This window comes from Arachis hypogaea, chromosome 18 (assembly GCF_003086295.3).
Source record: "Arachis hypogaea cultivar Tifrunner chromosome 18, arahy.Tifrunner.gnm2.J5K5, whole genome shotgun sequence".
Classification (NCBI taxonomy): Eukaryota; Viridiplantae; Streptophyta; class Magnoliopsida; order Fabales; family Fabaceae; genus Arachis; species Arachis hypogaea.
This window is the reverse complement of record NC_092053.1, coordinates 21,357,593-21,376,642: the sequence shown is the minus strand read 5'-3', so window position 1 is coordinate 21,376,642 and position 19,050 is coordinate 21,357,593. Positions and strand designations below refer to the sequence as shown.

The window sequence follows — 19,050 nt, the reverse complement described above, 5'->3', positions numbered from 1 at the left end:
AAAATAGAAAAAGAAAAAATGGCAGATAGAGAATGAAAACCGAAAACCAAACCGAACCAAATAAAAAACTACAAAAACATATTTTTCGGTTATTTCGATTTTTGGTTTTTTTGGTAATTCGATTTAAATTGGTTTTGAACAATATTCTGAAAATCGAACCGAACTGACCGATCAACCGAGAATCGACATGGAAAACGGTCCGGTCCTCTTCCTAAAACCGCCATCATCAAAAACGTCGTTTCATTGCTTTTAGAAAAAGAAAGGAAAAAACCCCACCCACACAAATGCGAGTCCCTCACCCGCTACAACACCCCCCCCACACACACACACACCAAACACCCCTCCTTCTCCTTCGAAACACACACTCAAGCCCTAGGGTTCCCCAAACGGCCAAAGCTAAAACCCAGCTTCGTCAACGGAACCGCCGCCGCCGTCCGTGGTTGTCGGCGTCTCTGCGGCCTCCTCCTTCCCCTATCCCAAATCCATACGGCCAGACCTTCTCTTCTAGGCTTTCTAGCTCGGCACGTCGTCCTGTCTTCGTCGGTGATTTCGCTGTTCGAGGCTTCCAGCTGCTGCGCCGTCGTCGTCCTGCTGTCAGTAGAAGGTTAGTCAATTTCATTTTGATTTTGAGCTGTTTCAGTGTTATGAATTTGATTTTGAATGTCTCTGATGAGTGATTTGTGATTTCTGAATCTGAAATTAATTAATTTGTGATAAGTGTTTTGAATTTAAAATTTGTGATCAGTGATTTTTTATGCTGCATTGCTGCTGTTGGGATTTAATTTGTTGTTGAAATAGTTACTGATTTGTTGTTAGTATTTAATTTTTGTTGTTGATTCTTTTTGATTTTTTGTTCTGCTTTTGGTATTTGGTAATCTTTGTTTCTGATTCTTTTTTATTTTTGGTTCTGTTAAGTTCTGCTTTTGGTATTTGGTAATGGTGTTTAGGATTTGGTATTTGTTGCTGGTATTTAATTTTTGTTGCTGATTCTTTTTTATTTTTGGTTCTGTTTGATGTTTTTAACTTTGATTATGATGTATTGATTTCAATTATGGATGGAAGTATTAATCAAGAAGCAGTTGCTGATAACAATGCATCTTTGAGTAATAATTCGCCTGCCAAGAAGCTCTTTGTAATTTCAGTTATGTTTTTAACTTTGTAATTGCTGTTTTGTAATTTCTGCTGGTTGCAGGTTTAGAGCCAAGAAGCTCCTCAAGCAGGCAACATTGTTGAACAGGTCAATAATACACCAAAGTATTAATCTTTGGAGCTTCTTTTAACTTTTTTTTCATCCGAGGTGGTGTTGTGATTGTTGTTGAGGCCTTTTATTTTTCTTTTTTTTTTGCATATTGTGGTTCAAATCAGAGTGGTCTTGGCATTTGTTGGGGAGAATAGAGTACTGCAAGTTTACTCATCTGCACCGTGGATTGTTCAGCAGCGGCTCCAAAAAGAGCACCGTTGTGTCCCCTCATAGAGAGATTCTATGACCGTTTATCAGGTAAACTTAAAAGTTAAAATTTCTCACTTAATTTGAGTGATGACTAGGTAAAGATGCATTCTTGTTTAGTATGTAGTTTACTTGCTTGTTAAAAAATCTGTAACTGAAGTTACGCATATTAGTTAAAGGCCATATGATATGGTATGGTATGTTATGTGGCACTAATTAATTGAAGAAATTGTGTGTAGGACAAGTTTTGCTAGATGGGAATGATGTTAAGAGTTTGAAGCTAAAATGGTTGAGGCAGCAAATAGGACTAGTGAGCCAAGAACCGGCTTTGTTTGCGACAACATTCAGAAGCTGACCAAGTTGAGATTGAAGAAGCTGCAAGAGTAGCAAAGTTGATAATTTATTTATTTTATTCTAAAACGGTTTTTCCGGTTGAACTATGGTTGGACCGGTTGGACCAATAAACCAGTAAACCAGTGATTAGAGCGGTTTGATGACCGGTCCGGTTCTCAAAACCTTGGTTTTGAACACCCCTATGACTAGTTGACCACTCATGTTCATTAAAATAAAAAGCACATTTACTCAAACAATTGTAAAACAAAGCCCGAACAGATAAAGGGAAAGAACCCATGCCCAAAAAAAGCCCAGACAGTAAACTGAATGAAACGTTAATACGTTATCCTTGTCTCTGTAACTCCACTCAGCTAAGCTTCCATGTCTGTTCTTTCTTCTTCATTTGCCAAATACAGGACAACTACAAACCATCCAAGCTTGACTATACCACCCGTTCGAATCTCATGCGGCCCGGTTCCGACCCGGAGGAAGAATAACACCGACCAATCGGAAGAGAGACGAGAGCTGGTTCGTTTACTGACCGGGAAAATAACCGCCGAGAGAGAGCCTCTCCTGAAGACACTGAACAAGCACGTGAAGCACCTGAGAACCGAGCATTGCTTCTTGCTCTTCGAAGAGCTTGGTAAACAAGATAGCTGGCTACAATGCATTGAGGTGAGGTCCCTCCCTCTTCCCCTTTTACAATTGTAATAAACCCTAATTGTTCCGCTCTTTAATTTCTTGAATGCTTATATTAACTATTAAGTACTCAATTTGGCGTTCAGGTTTTCAGGTGGATGCAGAAACAACAGTGGTATATTGCTGACAATGGAGTTTACTCGAAGCTCATATCAGTCATGGGAAAGAAAGGCCAAACCAGGATGGCTATGTGGCTCTTCTCGGAGATGCGGAATTCCGGTTGCCGCCCAGATACTTCTGTGTATAATGCTCTTATCACGGCTCACCTTCATTCCCGGGACAAGGCAAAGGCATTGGCCAAAGCTCTTGGCTACTTTGACAAGATGAAGGGAATGGAGCGTTGTAAGCCCAACATTGTTACTTATAACATTCTCTTGAGAGCTTTTGCGCAGGCCCGCAATGCAGATCAAGTGAATTCTTTGTTCAGGGATCTTGATGAGACTGTCATTTCTCCTGATATATACACGTTTAATGGTGTCATGGATGCTTTTGGAAAGAATGGAATGATCCGCGAAATGGAATCTGTGCTTGCTCGAATGAAAAGCCATAAGTGTAAGCCTGACTTGATTACCTTTAATTTGCTCATCGATGCATATGGGAAGAAGCAGGAATTCGATAAGATGGAACAAGTATTCAAGAGTTTGTTGAAGTCCAAGCAGAAACCAACACTGCCTACGTTTAATTCCATGATCCTGAACTATGGGAAGGCACGATTAAAGGAGAAAGCAGAAAATGTTTTCAGAAAAATGACTGACATGGGTTATGAACCAAGCTTTGTCACTCACGAGAGTCTCATCTACATGTATGGATACTGTGATTGCATTTCCAAAGCTAGAGATTTATTTGAAGGGCTAATTGAGTCAAAGGCTCAGATAAAACCATCAACCCTAAATGCTATGCTTGATGCTTACTGCATAAATGGTTTACCATTGGAAGCAGATTCTCTGTTGGAGAGGGCAATTAGTTTACAAGTGTTTCCTGATGCTTCAACATATAAGCTTCTTTATAGGGCTTACACTAAAGCCAACTTGAAGGAGCTTTTGGATAAATTGCTGAAGCATATGGATAGAAATGGTATTATCCCTAACAAGAAGTTCTTCCTAGATGCTTTGGGATCTTCACGGGACAAGTCAAAATCTGCTACTACTGCTGTAACTCATTCAAATAGCTCCCAAGATTTTGCAAAACCTCAGCTGAAAAATTAGTTGGTAATTCACATCAACATTTGACTTGCTTACTAGTTACTAGCAGCTCAGTTCACATATGAGGTGGTATGTTATGTGACTTTGTCATCATTATTTAAATATTCAAGTTTTGGTTTAGTGAATCTGTTATTCTTTGTTTATCCTTTTTGTTCTTGTAAATAATTATTGCTGAATTCTGTGTTTCTTTTTCTGGTTTTATTCATTTGGATTTAGTGTAGTGCATTTGGCAAAGTGGATGGTGCTGGAAAGCAACAAGTAAATCAATGAGTTGCAGATGCAGTTTTGATTAATGATATTATTGACAATACAAGAACAATGATGATAATTACATTTGAAATAAAGGCTACAAGTATGACTTGTAACATTCTATACAGAATTGAAAAATCAATGAATTAATAAAGACAATTTGTTGAGAATATATATGATGTTAACAACAATCTTGAACTGCAATATTGTTTGTGCACTTTCAACTTGACTGTATGAAGTTTGTTCGACTCAAGATAACAATTCGCAATCAATAAGAAATAAGAGAAAACATGAAAATAAAAATGGAAATGCGGGAATAACTTATTATCATGAATATTCATATAGTTTATAATAAAAGAGGGTAGACTTTGGTGTATATAGCGTAACGAGAGAGAGAGAGAGAGAGAGGTATAATTTATGATTGCAATTTTTGTGGTATGTATGGGTTGCGCTACAGAGTTTCCACTATCGTTAATACCTGTGCGCGCCACGTAGATTCAGATTGGGTGATGACGTCATTTTCCGGTTGCCAACGTTGGCCAGCCGGAGAATATTTGTTTGTTGCATGCACACGACAACACAACAGCGTCTTCCACTCACCACTCTTGCGAGTTGCGAGTGCTGAGCTGTGATTATATTTAATATTCTGAATTTTGGTGACGATAGAAATGGCCCCAAATATTGTTTACATTTTGGATTTTCTGATGTGGTTGTCATTTGTGACAACACATATATATCTTTGCTCGTAGTTTTGGAGAATGAGGATTGAGGAATCATCCTTTCCTCCATCAACATATATTATTTTGAACAACTATGTTACATGTCATCAAACTCAATCATCAATACTACGGTAAGAATTTATTATTTTTGTGGCGAGTTGGTCATTAATATTTAAAAGTATAAGATAAAATATGTTAGATTATTAAATTAAAAAAATAGATTAAAAAAATGAGTTGATAACTAAGTGATGACAAAAAATAATAAATTTTAATGTATAAAATATATATTAAAATATAAAATACATATTAAAAATAAATTAAACTATGTATATATTTAAATAAAATATATGGTGATTAATTTTAGAATACAAATAATATTTTTATATTTTTATTAACATATTATTACATAATTAAATATATGTATAAAATTATTTTATACTAACAGTTGTATCAAAATTAGATTCATATTATATTTTAAAAAATACTGTGTAATAAAAAAAATAGTTACTAAATCAATCATTATATATCTATGTATAAATATATATTATTTTATTTATTTTTAATATATATTTTATACGAATAGTTGATTTAATAGCAAAACTTTTGTATATATCTAACATGATGATTATATTTTATATATGGACAGTTATTGCATATATTTTAATTAATATGAAATTAATTCATTCCCTATATTTTATATGGCCATTTATTGCATATATTTTAATTAATCTGAAATTAATTCACTCCCTACTTTAATAATTTATTAAGTTTTATTTTATTAGAATTGAATTTATACATGGGAATTCAGAGTTGAGGAGAACTCCGTCAAGGACGTTACAGTTGATGCTAAGGAGGATAGCGCACAACCCCCAAGGCAAGTCGTTTACGAAGAACTAGACGGAATAACCCAGGACACAAATTCCCTTGATGATGATAGTCACAAGTCTAGCTCTCTTAGTAATGAACTTGCATCCGCAAGTGAATTCTCTGAGATCGAAGAATCTACCCCAAGGCCATTACCGCCTAATACAAGCTTCAAGTGGGTACAATCCTTAACCTTTAACTTTACTTATTCACTTGAATATGGTTTACTTGAAACAGATGGCCAGCTTAGAGCTCTCTGCGGCTTTAAGAGTAAGAGGGAAATGGCTCGCACTCAGAGCTGGTGCACAAGGTTCAATAATGCTCCACGCTTAAACTCGAAGTGCACGGATTGGTATCATGCTCAATTGAATGGATCTCAGAAAATGTTTGGTCACTATGGTGAGAATCTACTTTCTAAACCGCTTGGATGGAAAAATATAGATCAAGACAGAGGCAGATTTAAACGCAAGGCATGGGATCATGGATTCTATTCTGACATTCGTCACCCCAAGAGCTTGACAATCTGTTTGAAGCTGCTCAGAAGCTTTACATGCCTAGTTTGGGACCCCGGAGGCTATTGGCATTCCAAGTATTGGTGGAGATTTTTGGATGAATTTAAGCATAAGCCGCCATAACAGGAAGCTCCTCCAATGTCCAACTTAAGGACTTTAACTAAAAGTGCTAGGTGGGAGACAAGCCACCATGGTATGATCGTTTCTTTTTAATTTTTATTTAGTTTTATTTGTTTTCAAGTTTCATTTTATTTTATTATATTGAACCTGGAATTTTGCATCTCACTCATATTAATCATTGCATTCTGCATTTTTCATGCATATATAAAAAAAAGGGTGCGCGATGTGACCGCATCACTCATGCGATCGCGTCATATTGCGAAAAACACTACCCACGCGATCGCGTCACCCATGCGGCCGTGTGATATGGAAATCGGCGTAAGGATCCAACGTCCAGAAAGTTGGGCTGGAATCGTGCGGCCATTGTGCGTCTAGCACAAAATGGCCCACGCGATCGCATGCCCCATGCGATCGCGTCACATGCACACAACCAATCCCACGCGACCGCGTCGTATGGATTGCACAAATCCCAAAAGGAGACAGAGAGTTGCGCTGGAACGACGCTGGATTCGTGCGTTTAGCACAAATTTTAACGACGCAATCGCATGCCCCAGGCGATCGCGTTATACCCCCTTTTACCCCTTCCATGCGATCGCGTCAACCACCTTTTTCGCTCCAGCCACGCGACCGCGTACCCCACGCGGCCGCGTGGATTCAAATTATAACCCCCAGGTCACGCGAAACCCTATTATCGCGCCCCCCCTAAACCCCCTCCCCTCCCTTCTCTCTTCTCCAATCCAACCACCACCACCCAGTCACGACCACCGCCACCGCCATACGCCGCCGACCTCCCAGACATCGCCGCCACCTTTCCCCCTTCCTCCCTCCCCTTCTTTCTTCTTCTTTCTTCCTCTTTCCCCCCTTCTCCGCCACTACTCCTCCGCGCACCACCACCCACCGCCGCCGCCCGTCCCAGCCGCGCCCCCCATCCACCAGCACCACCACCCCTTCCCCTATCCCCCCTATCCCCATTACCCTTTTTCCCCCCTGCCCCGAACAGCCGCGCCGCCGTCCCCACCACCGCCAGCCACCGCGCCAAACCCCGTCACCACCACCACCAGCCACCTTTCTGCCCACTCTCATTCTATGGCCTTCCAGGTTTCACAAAACGTCACCCTTTTATCTATCCGTCGTTAGCTCATATTTTTCTGTTTATGTTCATATTTTAGGCTAGTTATACGCATGCTGTAGTGGATTTTAGGTTGTTAGGTAGCCTAGGATGTGGTTAGTGGATTTAGGTCTGTTTAATTGCACCGTTCGTGTTTATTGCTTTATGTTTTCGCAATCCTGCTGCTGATATGATGTTAGTTCATATGCTGTAATTTCTTATTTCATGCTGCTCTTTACTCTGACTTTTCATGATTATACTCTTTATATGTAATTGCAGCTTTATTTTTGATTCATATGAACTATTCTGTGCTGTTTATTTTCCGGGACAGTCCAATTTTAGCCGGAATGCTGCCCAAATTTCTGTAAAATATTTCCCTTCATGTCTTGGTTTTGGCATTTTCAACTGTGCTTTCCTTATATTTCACCAAACCAATTCATGAATGCTTAGGCACACATTCTTATTTTCTTTGATCTCCTGGTTCTAAATTGCAATTTTGATGTTTGATTCTATTTTTTGTTATTTCTATATCTATCTGAATCATCATCCACTTGTTTTCCTTGTTTGGTTTTGAGTTACTTATCGCTTCTAATTGTGAATGCTTGTTACTTAAAAACTTATCCTTATGCCACTTACCTTAACCCATTTTTCACTAACTCACTAATTCTAATTTTCTAACACTCTTTTTCAATTCTAACCAAACTCACCTTTTAAAATCTCTTTTCTAGTTTTTCACTTTCTTTTAACTTTCTAACCATGGCATACTGATAGTTTTTCCTACTTAACATGCCTTCTATTACATTTTGGATTGTGAATTCCTCCTTTCAAACTTTTCACTCCTATACAATCCTTAATGCACATTCACTTAACTCATTTACCTCATTCTAATTCTCCTTTGCCACTTTGTGTTTCTTTTGACTATTTACCATTTTGTTTTCCTATTTTTATTATATCCTGGTTTTCTGTTTTTCAGGATGTCAGATTCCCAGAGAAAGGGAAAAGGAAAGGCTACCACTGGCAAACGTAAAAGAGGAGAATCATCTTTGTCTATCATAGATCTCATGCATGATGCCTCCTGGTGGGAGAAAAACTTCACCCCGCAGGAGAAGGCCGACCAGCTACTTCCCGCCACTGATCCGATTAAATTTACAAACCGATACTGTGAGCTTAAGTATCCGGTGTTTGCAACCTCCAGGAACCTATACCTGGAGAGAACTTTGAAGATCCTAGAAGAACTCCAGCAGTACACCTCTGATCAAATCAAACAAAGAGGCTGGTTCTTCCTGGAGAGAAACCTGGCAGAGGTCAATGCATCTTGGGTTAGGGAATTCTACTGCAACTACTTCAAAACTTCCCTAAATGCAGTGAACCTCAAAGGGAAGCAGATTCTGGTTACTGAGGAGGCGATAGAAGATATTCTAAAACTTCTGCCTAAGACTGATCAGACAGATGGTTATCAGAAAGCTGAGGAGGATATGCGCTTTATGCGATTTGACTGGGATGCAGTAAAGGCGAGGATCGCCCTTGACCCAACAGTTCCTTGGATCATGGGTCAGAACACCACCATGCCCAAGGGGATCAAGCGGATTTACCTGAACGATGAGGCACGGCTATGGTATCAGATATTCAGCAACTACATTATGCCGAGTACTCACGAGACTGAGATACCAGCCGCTATGATCACCCTCCTTTGGTGTGTGATGGAGGGTAAGGACCTGTACCTGCCACGCTTTATCCGGCACTATATGGCCAGGGTCCACATCCGAGGCACTCTTCCCTTTCCCTATCTGGTTACACAGTTGGGCCGTCGAGCTGACGTGCCATGGGAGGATGCTGATGAGAGGCCACCTGCTGCAGAGTGCAAGAAGATTATCCCGCACAGTAGGAACTTTCTGGCCTTGGGCTACAGACCTCCATTCCTGACTGCCACTGCTGAGACAGCCACACCTTCTGCTGGCCCCTCTTCCTCTACAGCCACACCTGCCACCACCACTGCACCTCCACCTGCCCCAGAGCCCATCTATCATCTAGTGCACCGCTTGTTTCGACGACTTGACCAGATGGAGCGTCGCAACAAGCGACGCTATGAGCACCTGAAGCTGATGATACGATCCGGCGATATCCCCTCCGAGCCTGACACACCATCCGAGGCATCTGAGGAGGAGGCGGATGCGCCCGAGGCAGAGACCATTCCACCTCAGGAGGCCGAGTAGGCAGGCACAGAGCAGGCCGCATCACAGCAGGTGGCTGAGCATCATATTCAGGCTGTAGACCCCGAGATTCCCATTCAGACAGCCCCTCCTCCGCAGCAGTCAGACCCTCAGCCAGTCACCACCACAGAGACCCCAGCTACCATCCCTTCCAGTGATGACACCCCTTCACACCCTGCTTGAGTGAGCATCAGGGACGATGCTTCATTTTAAGTGTGGGGAGGTCGCCATCTCTAGAGTATTATTTTGGTGAACCACTACAGACTCTTTTTCTTTTATTTTGGATATTTTTCTGTATTTTTCTCTTTATTTTTATTTTTATTTTCTGAGTACTTATACACTGCTACTTTTATGTATTTTCATTCTATTTCTACATTTTGCACTTTAGTTCATATTTTAGTTATTTAGTTTAGCTTGCAATTCTAACTTAGTAGTTATAGAAATTGTGGATTAATTAGTATAGTTTACCCTTTTAGCATATGATAGCTTAGTTTAAATTGAAAATATAGAAAGGAAGTAAACTAGAGACTTTAACAGAATTAAAACAATCCACACACCTTGTATATATAGCATTACATGTTAGTTAGTTAACAATATTTCATCAAGGAGAAACACTAGAACTTTAAAGCCACCTTAAGTTTTACATTGAGAATAATGGGAATTTTTAACTAAACCTGCATAACATACATAACTGATAAATGATTTTAGAGCTAGAGAACATACAGCCTGTGAGTTTTGAGCTTAATTGTATGGTTACATTCAAACCATAATTTTTATTCCTGTGTGTTCCGCCCTTCTTTTATATTCTGATGTTCTTTACTTTGTTTTAATCTATATGTCCGATTATAGAATATAAAGATACATACCAAGAGAGTGACTGAGGCCATTGTTTGATTTTAGCTCACTTTATCCCAAAATAGCCTACCTTTCACATCACCCTTGTTAGCCCCCTTGAGCCTTTAAATCCCTTTTTTATTCTATAAACCACATTACTAGCCTTAAGCAGAAAAATAAATAAAAATTCCAAGTTGAATCCTTGGTTAGCTTAAGATAGAAAATTATGAATAGTTTAAAAATATGAGAAACCTATTGGGAACATGGATGATAAAAGGTAGAAGAGTTGAAAAGAACAAAAATAAATCAAAATGAGAATTTTTGGGAAGCATGCTCATGAGAAATCAAATTGAAAGAATTACCATGTGCATTAAAAAAAAAGGAGAGTTATTTATTTTTCAAGCATATGAATAAGGGGATACAAAAGAATTCCCCAAATGCAAAAAATAAAAGCAATGCACATGGGATAAAAATAAAAATTGAAACATGAGCATGTAACATCAAAAGTGGGAAAAGATGGGAAAATAGGTAAAGTAGCTTTGTTTTACTAAGTATGTATGTTAGGTGAGATCTTAGTCTGATTGAGGATTCACTTATTAGCTCACTTAGCCTTATACATATATCCTTACCTTTACCTTGGCCCCATTACAACCTTAATTAAAGACCTCATGATTTTTGGTATGTCTATATTCTATAATTGTTGATTGGTTAGATGAAGAACAAAGTTATAGAAAGGAAGAATAAAAAGAAGAATAGAGTGATTAACCCAATAAACACTGAGTGACTAGAGAGTAAACACAAATCCAGTGAGGGTTCAATAGCTCATTAACATTTATCTCTGTTTAAATTATTTAATTGTCTTGCAAATTTGTAAAATGCTTTTCTCTCCCATCTCAATTGTAAAGGCACTATATTACTATCTAAGGTTAGGCTATATATATATGTATATGATGACTCCTTGAGAATGTGAATTAATTCAACTACATGCAAGCCTTATATACAAGTGAGTGAATAAAAATTAGAATTGCATGATGCATGACTCATTTAGGTAGTTGCATTTAGGTTAGATTGCATTGCATGACATTCCACCACTTTAACCTTACTTATTACCTTGGACTTAGCATGAGGACATGCTATTGTTTAAGTGTGGGGAGGTTGATAAACCCATATTTTATGATATATTTTGTGCTAAGTTTGAGTGATTTATTCAACCCTTTACCCACTTATTCATATTAATTGCATGGTTTTACTTTCCCTTCCTTATTATGTGATGTATGTGAAAAACATGTTTCCTATACTTTTAAATTAATTATTTTAATTACCTTTATTTCCATTCGATGCTGTGATTAGTGTGTTGAGTAGTTTCAGATCCTCTAAGGCAGGAATAACTTAAAGGATGGAAAGGAAACATACAAAAATGGAAGAAAAGCGCAAAACGGAGTTTCTGAAGAAACTGACATCCACGCGATCGCATGGACGACCCGATCGCGTGCCAGGCGCAAATCAACAGCGATGCGGCCGCATGACTAACGCGACCGCGCGCCTTAAGCAGAATGCATATGACGCGGTCGCATGACTGATGCGACCGCGTGGTAAGGAAAAGCTCCGAACGACGCGACCGCGTGACCCACGCGGACGCGTGACAGAGGTCACGCACCAGAAATTGCAAAAATGCTCCTAGGGATTTCTGAAGCCCTTTTTGGCCCAAATCCAAGTCCAGAAGGCATAGAGCAGAGGTTATGAAGTGAGGGAATGCATCCATTCAGGAAGAGCTCGCCAATTTTTACTTTCCATGATTTAGATTTAGCTTTGAGAGAGGTTCTCTCCTCTCTCTTAGGGATTAGGATTTAGATTTAGGATTTTTATTTGCTTTCAGGAATATCTCTTTTGATCAGGTTCAATATTCCTTTTATTTACTTTTGCAAGTTACTTTATGAATCCTTTCATGTTACAAATTACTCTTTTATTAATGTTATTTGAGGTATTTCAGTTTAATATTGATTCCTTTCATTTATGCTATTGTTGCTTTTACTCTGAAGACATTTTTATTCCAGTAGATTTACTTCCCCTTTTGGTTTTGGTTAAGAAATCAGTAACTCAGGAGTTGTCAAACTCAAACATGATTGATAATTGTTATCTTTGTTAGTTGAATTGAACTTCAATAATCCCAATCTTTTCTTAGGAAATAAATAGGATCCGAAGATCAAACCAATTAATCCCTTGACCTCCCTTTATATTAGTAAAGGTTAACAAAGTGGAATTAAGATTCAACCATCATCATCATTGATAAGGATAGCTAGGATAGGACCTCCAATTTCTCATACCTTGCCAAAAGTTTGTTTTACAGTATTTATTTATTTTGATCGCCATTTAAATTATTTGTCATATCTATTCCTTACTCTCAACCCCGATTTACAATCTTTATAACCAATAATAAGAACATACTTCCCTGCAGTTCCTTAAGAAGACGACCTGAGGTTTGAATACTTCGGTTAACAATTTACTTAAGGGGTTTGTTACTTGTGACAACCAAAATGTTTGTATGAAAGGACTTTTGAAGGTTTAAAAACTATACTTGCAATGAGGATTTATCTGCAAATTTCTAGACCACGCAAAAGTTCTCTCGTCAAAGAGGATGGAGCAAACAAGAGAGCCTATTCATGGAGTTCAAGAGACGCATAAGGAAGCTCATCATCAAGAAATCCCTGAGATGCCTCAAGGGATGCACTTCCCTCCACAAAACTGTTGGGAGCAAATCAACACTTCCCTAGGAGAATTAAGTTCCAACATGGGACAATTAAGAATGGAACACCAAGAGCATTCCATCATCCTCCATGAGATTAGAGAAGATCAAAGAGCTATGAGGGAGGAGCAACAAAGACAAGGAAGAGACATAGAGGAGCTCAAGAACACCATTGGTTCTTCAAGAGGAAGAAGACGCCACCCTCACTAAGGTGGACCCGCTCCTTAATCTCCTTGTTCTTATTTTCCTGTTTTTTGGTTTTTAAGCTTTATGTTTTATTTATGTTTGTGTCTTTACTATATGATCACTAGTGTTTAAGTAACTATGTCTTAAGGCTATGAATGTCCTATGAATCCATCACCTTTCTTAAATGAAAAATGCTTTAATTACAAAAGAACAAGAAATACATAATTTCGAACTCATCCTTGAAATTAGTTTAATTATTTTGATGTGGTGACAATACTTTTTATTTTCTGAATGAATGCTTGAACAGTGCATATGTCTTTTGAATTTGTGGTTTATGAATGTTAAATTTGTTGGCTCTTGAAGAATGATGAAAAAGGAGAAATGTTATTTGATGATATGAAAAATCATAAAAATTGATTCTCGAAGCAAGAAAAAGCAGTGAATACAAAAGCTTGCAGAAAAAGAAAAGAAAAAGAAAAAGAAAAATGGAGAAAAAAAAAGAAAAAGAAAAAGAAAAAGCAAGCAGAAAAGCCAATAGCCCTTAAAACCAAAAGGCAAGGGTAATAAAAAAGATCCAAGGCTTTGAGCATCAGTGGATAGGAGGGCCTAAAGGAATAAAATCCTGGCCTAAGCGGCTAAACCAAGCTGTCCCTAACCATGTGCTTGTGACGTGAAGGTGTCAAGTGAAAAGCTTGAGACTGAGCGGTTAAAGTCGTGATCCAAAGCAAAAAGAGTGTGCTTAAGAACCCTGGACACCTCTAATTAGGGACTCTAGCAAAGCTGAGTCACAATCTGAAAAGGTTCATCCAGTTATGTGTCTGTGGCATGTATGTATCCGGTGGTAATACTGGAAAACAGAGTGCTTTGGGCCACGACCAAGACTCATAAAGTAGCTGTGTTCAAGAATCAACATACTGAACTAGGAGAATCAATAACACTATCTAAATTCTAAGTTCCTATAGATGACAATCATTCTGAACTTCAAAGGATAAAGTGAGATGCCAAAACTATTCAAGAGGCAAAAAGCTACTAGTCCCGCTCATCTGATTGGAGCTAAGTTTCATTGATAGTTTGGAGTTTATAGTATATTCTCTTTTTTTTTATCCTATTTGATTTTCAGTTGCTTGGGGACAAGAAACAATTTAAGTTTGGTGTTGTGATGAGCGGATAATTTATACGCTTTTTGGCATTGTTTTTAGTATGTTTTTAGTATGATTTAGTTAGTTTTTATTATATTTTTATTAGTTTTTAATTAAAAATCATATTTCTAGACTTTACTATGAGTTTTTGTGTTTTTCTGTGATTTTAGGTAATTTCTGGTTGAAATTGAGGGACTTGAGCAAAAATCAGATTCAGAGGCTGACCAAGGACTGCTGATGTTGTTGGATTCTGACCTCCCTACACTCGAAATGGATTTTCTGGAGCTACAGAACTCCAAATGGTGCGCTCTCAATTGCGTTGAAAAGTAGACATCCAGGGCTTTCCAGCAACATATAATAGCCCATACTTTACCCGAGTTTAGACGACGTAAACTGGCGTTGAACGCCAGCTCTTTGCCCAATTCTGGAGTCAAACGCCAGAAATAGGTTGCAAAGTGGAGTTAAACGCTAGAAACAGGTTACAAACTGGCGTTCAACTCCAAGGAAGACCTCTATACGTGAAAGCTTCAAGCTCAGCCAAAGCACACACCAAGTGGGCCCCGGAAGTGGATTTCTACATCATTTACTCATTTCTGTAAACCCTAGTAACTAGTTTAGTATAAATAGAACTTTTTACTATTGTATTTACATCTCTGGACGTTCAGTTCTTAGATTATGGAGGCTGGCCTCTTGGCCATGCCTAGACTTTGTTCTTATGTATTTTTAACGGTAGAGTTTCTACACACCATATATTAAGGTGTGAAGCTCTGCTGTACCTCGAGTATTAATGCAATTACTACTATTTTCCATTCAATTCAGCTTATTCCTATTCTAAGATATTCATTCTCACCCAAGAACATGATGAATGTGATGATTATGTGACGCTCATCACCATTCTCACCTATGAACGGGTGCTTGACAACCACTTCCGTTCTACATGCAAACAAGGCTTGAATGTGTATCTCTTGGATTCTTTAACCAGAATCTTCGTGGTATAAGTTAGAACCCATGGATGGCCATTCCCGAAATCCGGAAAGTCTAAACCTTTTCTGTGGTATTTCGAGTAGGATCTGGGAAGGGATGGCTGTGACGAGCTTCAAACTCGCGAGTGTTGGGCATAGTGACAGACGCAAAAGGATAGTAAATCCTATTCCAGTATGATCGAGAACCGACAGATGATTAGCCGTGCTGTGACAGAGCATTTGGATCATTTTCACTGAGAGGACGGGATGTAGCCATTGACAACAATGATGCCCAACATACAACTTGCTATGGAAAGGAGTAAGAAGGATTGGATGAAGACAGTAGGAAAGCAGAGAGACAGAAGGGACAAAGCATCTCCATATGCTTATCTGAAATTCTCACCAATGAATTACATAAGTATCTCTATCCTATTTTATATTTTATTTCTATTTTAATTATCAATTCACCATAAACATTTGAATCCGCCTGACTGAGATTTACAAGATGACCATAGCTTGCTTCATACCGACAATCTCTGTGGGATCGACCCTTACTCACGTAAGGTTTATTACTTGGACGACTCAGTGCACTTGCTGGTTAGTTGTGCGAAGTTGTGACAAAGAATTAAGATTATAAATGCGCATATTGAGTTTTCAGCTCCGTTACCAAAGAAGATGAACCGTCACGATTTCTGCGCACCACCAGCCTAAGGTTCGGGAAGAGAATATGCTGGAAGAGGTTGGAAAACCTAGAAAGAGAAGGAAAGGAACACAGTACGGTCCGAGAAGGAAAAATTACATCTGGTGATCCCACCTTCAATTCTATGTCCTTTTACTAAATGCGGAATATTGACACTTTATTACAATCTGGAGGCTGTGTGCCATAGGTGAGGACAATAATTAACCCCATATAGTTTGCTTTGTTTTTTCTATTTCATTATAGTTTAGTCCTTGTTTACATGTCTTGTTGTACTTTTATATATACAAACTGTTTTTTCTCAACTTTACTGCTCTTGTTACACTGAAAACATAAACCAAAGAGGTCCAATTCCACCAACCCCTTATATGAAATTTTGTAGGCTTGTATACATTTTTTATGCTTAATAGTATAAGGGTTTTGTTATGTGGCTGATCGCTTGACATTATGTTTGTCGGACATATGGTGTACTTGTACTCTTAAGAAGAAAATAATAGCATTAGCACTGCTGGCTTTCTGGAATCCTTCTTCGATAAAAACTCAAATCTAACATGTAAGTCCCCTACCAATACCTAAGTTATCAGATTGCTATTCGTTTCAAGAAAAACACTTTGCTGCCAATAGTAGCTCTTCTTTCAGAAATTTTAACAGATGAGAATAGGTTCTTTTGATTTTATTTTTGGTTTGAAATTATGGGCATGTGGTATAAGAGACTGTATTATAAGAAATCAAAATTGGCCTTGTTATCAAGTGAGAAAATGAATTGAGAGGATTCACATCGGCTAGCTATATTAGTATATGGATATGGCAAGTTTGAGTTGTGACACTTGTTCTATTTTTATGACTTTATAATTTTTTTTTCTTGCAGCTTTTATGTTGCTGGTATTATTTTGATATTTAAAGCAACATGATGTGCAACAACTAGAAAAGGGAGAAGCACAAATAGCTAAGAACAACAGCAGGCAACGGAAGAAAAGGAACCATTAGCTACTGCGGTGGCAGGAACTAAGGAAATGGAAACAGAGCAGGCACTAGTGTTGGTAAAATATCTAGTTCAACTAAGTAAGTAACTTTATAGTTTTATATGAAATTTTCTTGTCATTTGTAATTTACACTCTCTTTACTTCTCTCTTCTCTTTCCTTCCAGCATCACTAACATCAACAAAAAACTTGATTAGATTAAACATTTACAAATATTTTAAATGAACATCCAAAATTCTGCATAAAAGATCATCTAAAAATAAGATATTAATATTATAAATTTAATATTTAAAAAAATCTTAAAATAATAAAAACATTATAAACAAAAAACATTCATAATTTTATATATTAGAACATCCAAAATACTATTTAATTGAAAAATCAAAATTCTAAAAAAAATAGAACATTCAAATGTAAAAAATACTTATATTGGAACGTCAAAAACCAAAATTTTATTGGATTTATTTAAGTTAAACATCCGAAATAAAAATTATAAACCTAACGCATCCACAAAATTATACAAACCATTTAAATGAATATCCGAAAGTGACATACTTATATTAGAACATCTAAAACTAAAAATGTTAGGTTAAAGATAAAAAAAACTAAAATGAAGCCTAAAAAAAACTCTAACCATCCAAATAAAAATTCAAAAATCTAATAGAACATGGAATTTTTCAAAAAATACAATAAAAATAACAATTATAGCAACAAAAGCAAAACAGCAGAAGCAGAACGAGTGCTCAAAAACTGGAAGAGAGTATGGGAGGTAGAGAGTATATACGCAGAAGACTATTTTTATACACAACTTCTCTAACAAAATAGACTATAGCTCAACAAACTTCTTTGCTTGGAGCCTGAGTTCATTAAACTCAGTCACGTGCAGGGGTACTGTTAATACTATGGTCCAAATTCAACTAAAGTTAGAACCTAAGAGAATTGGTGAATGGGCCTCAAAGTTGTCCAGACCCAATGACCCGTGTCCAACCCAACTTGCATAACAAGCAAGGACCATGTCATCCTGATGAGCGGATATTTTATACGCTTTTTGCCATTGTTTTTAGACTGTTTTAGTATGTTTTAGTTACTTTTTATTATATTTTTATTAGTTTTTATGAAAAAATCACATTTCTGGATTCTACTTTGAGTTTGTGTGTTTTTCTGTAATTTCAGGTATTTTCTGGCTGAAATTGAGGGATTTGAGCAAAAGTCTGATTCAGAGACAAAGAAAGGACTGCAGATGCTGTTGGATTCTGACCTCCCTGCATTCAAACGCGTTTTTCTGGAGCTACAGAAGCTTAATTGGCGCGCTCTCAATTGCATTGGAAAGCTAACATCTTGGGCTTTTCAGCAATGTATAATAATCTATACTTTGCCCGAGATTTGATGGCCCAAAACTGGCGTCAAAACGCCCACCAAAGACCCTTTTCTGGCGTAAAACGCCCAAACTGGACTCTCCCTTAGCGTTAAACACCCAAAATGGCACCCAACTTGGCGTTTAACTCCAGTAAAGGCCTATGCACGTGAAGCACTTAAAGCTCAGCCCAAACACTCACCAAGTGGGCCCCGGAAGTGGATTTCTGCACTATCTACCTTAGTTATTCATTTTCTATAATCCTTAGTAACTAGTTAGTATAAATATTACTTTTTCTCATTGTATTCGTGTTTTGTCTGATGCTACATCCGGAGCTGGCCTTTCGGCCAAGCTTAGACCATTTTCACTTATGTATTTTCTACGGTGGAGTTTCTACACCTCATAGATTAAGGTGAGGAGCTCTGCTGTCCTTCATGAATTAATACAATTACTACTGTTTTCCATTCAAACTACGCTTGCTTCTATTCCAAGATATATTCTCGTACTTAATCCAGTTAAGTCAGAATGAAGGGGGTGACCTGTGACAATCACCTATAACCTTCGTTGCTCTCTTAGCCAAGATCCGCGTGCTTGACAACCACTAGTGGTCTACATGAGCTCAACGTAGTCATTGGGCGACAGCTTGATTATATATCTCTTGGGGCACCTAATTCCTAACTTTTGATAGGCT

General features: G+C 37.9%; 1 protein-coding gene across 8 annotated transcripts; it reads left to right on the top strand.

The window, feature by feature from the left end:
* Positions 1 to 221: 221 nt before the first annotated feature.
* LOC112770788 (pentatricopeptide repeat-containing protein At4g39620, chloroplastic) lies at positions 222 to 4,102 on the top strand. 8 transcript variants are annotated; one of them, XR_003186712.3, is made up of 6 exons: positions 222 to 604; positions 1,193 to 1,237; positions 1,366 to 1,498; positions 1,687 to 2,455; positions 2,566 to 3,750; positions 3,903 to 4,102. XR_003186712.3 is itself a non-coding variant. In XM_072224497.1 (6 exons), the coding sequence occupies exons 4-5, from the start codon at positions 2,162 to 2,164 to the stop codon at positions 3,682 to 3,684; spliced, it is 1,413 nt and encodes a 470-aa protein (XP_072080598.1). In that variant the 5' UTR covers positions 222 to 604; positions 1,193 to 1,237; positions 1,366 to 1,498; positions 1,687 to 2,161; the 3' UTR covers positions 3,685 to 3,687; positions 3,903 to 4,102. The 8 variants fall into 8 exon arrangements, 4 of the variants coding, with proteins under 4 accessions (XP_072080598.1, XP_072080597.1, XP_025670978.1 ...); XR_003186711.3 differs by having other exon boundaries at positions 3,898 to 4,102; XM_072224497.1 differs by having other exon boundaries at positions 2,566 to 3,687.
* The last annotated feature ends 14,948 nt before the right edge of the window (positions 4,103 to 19,050 follow it).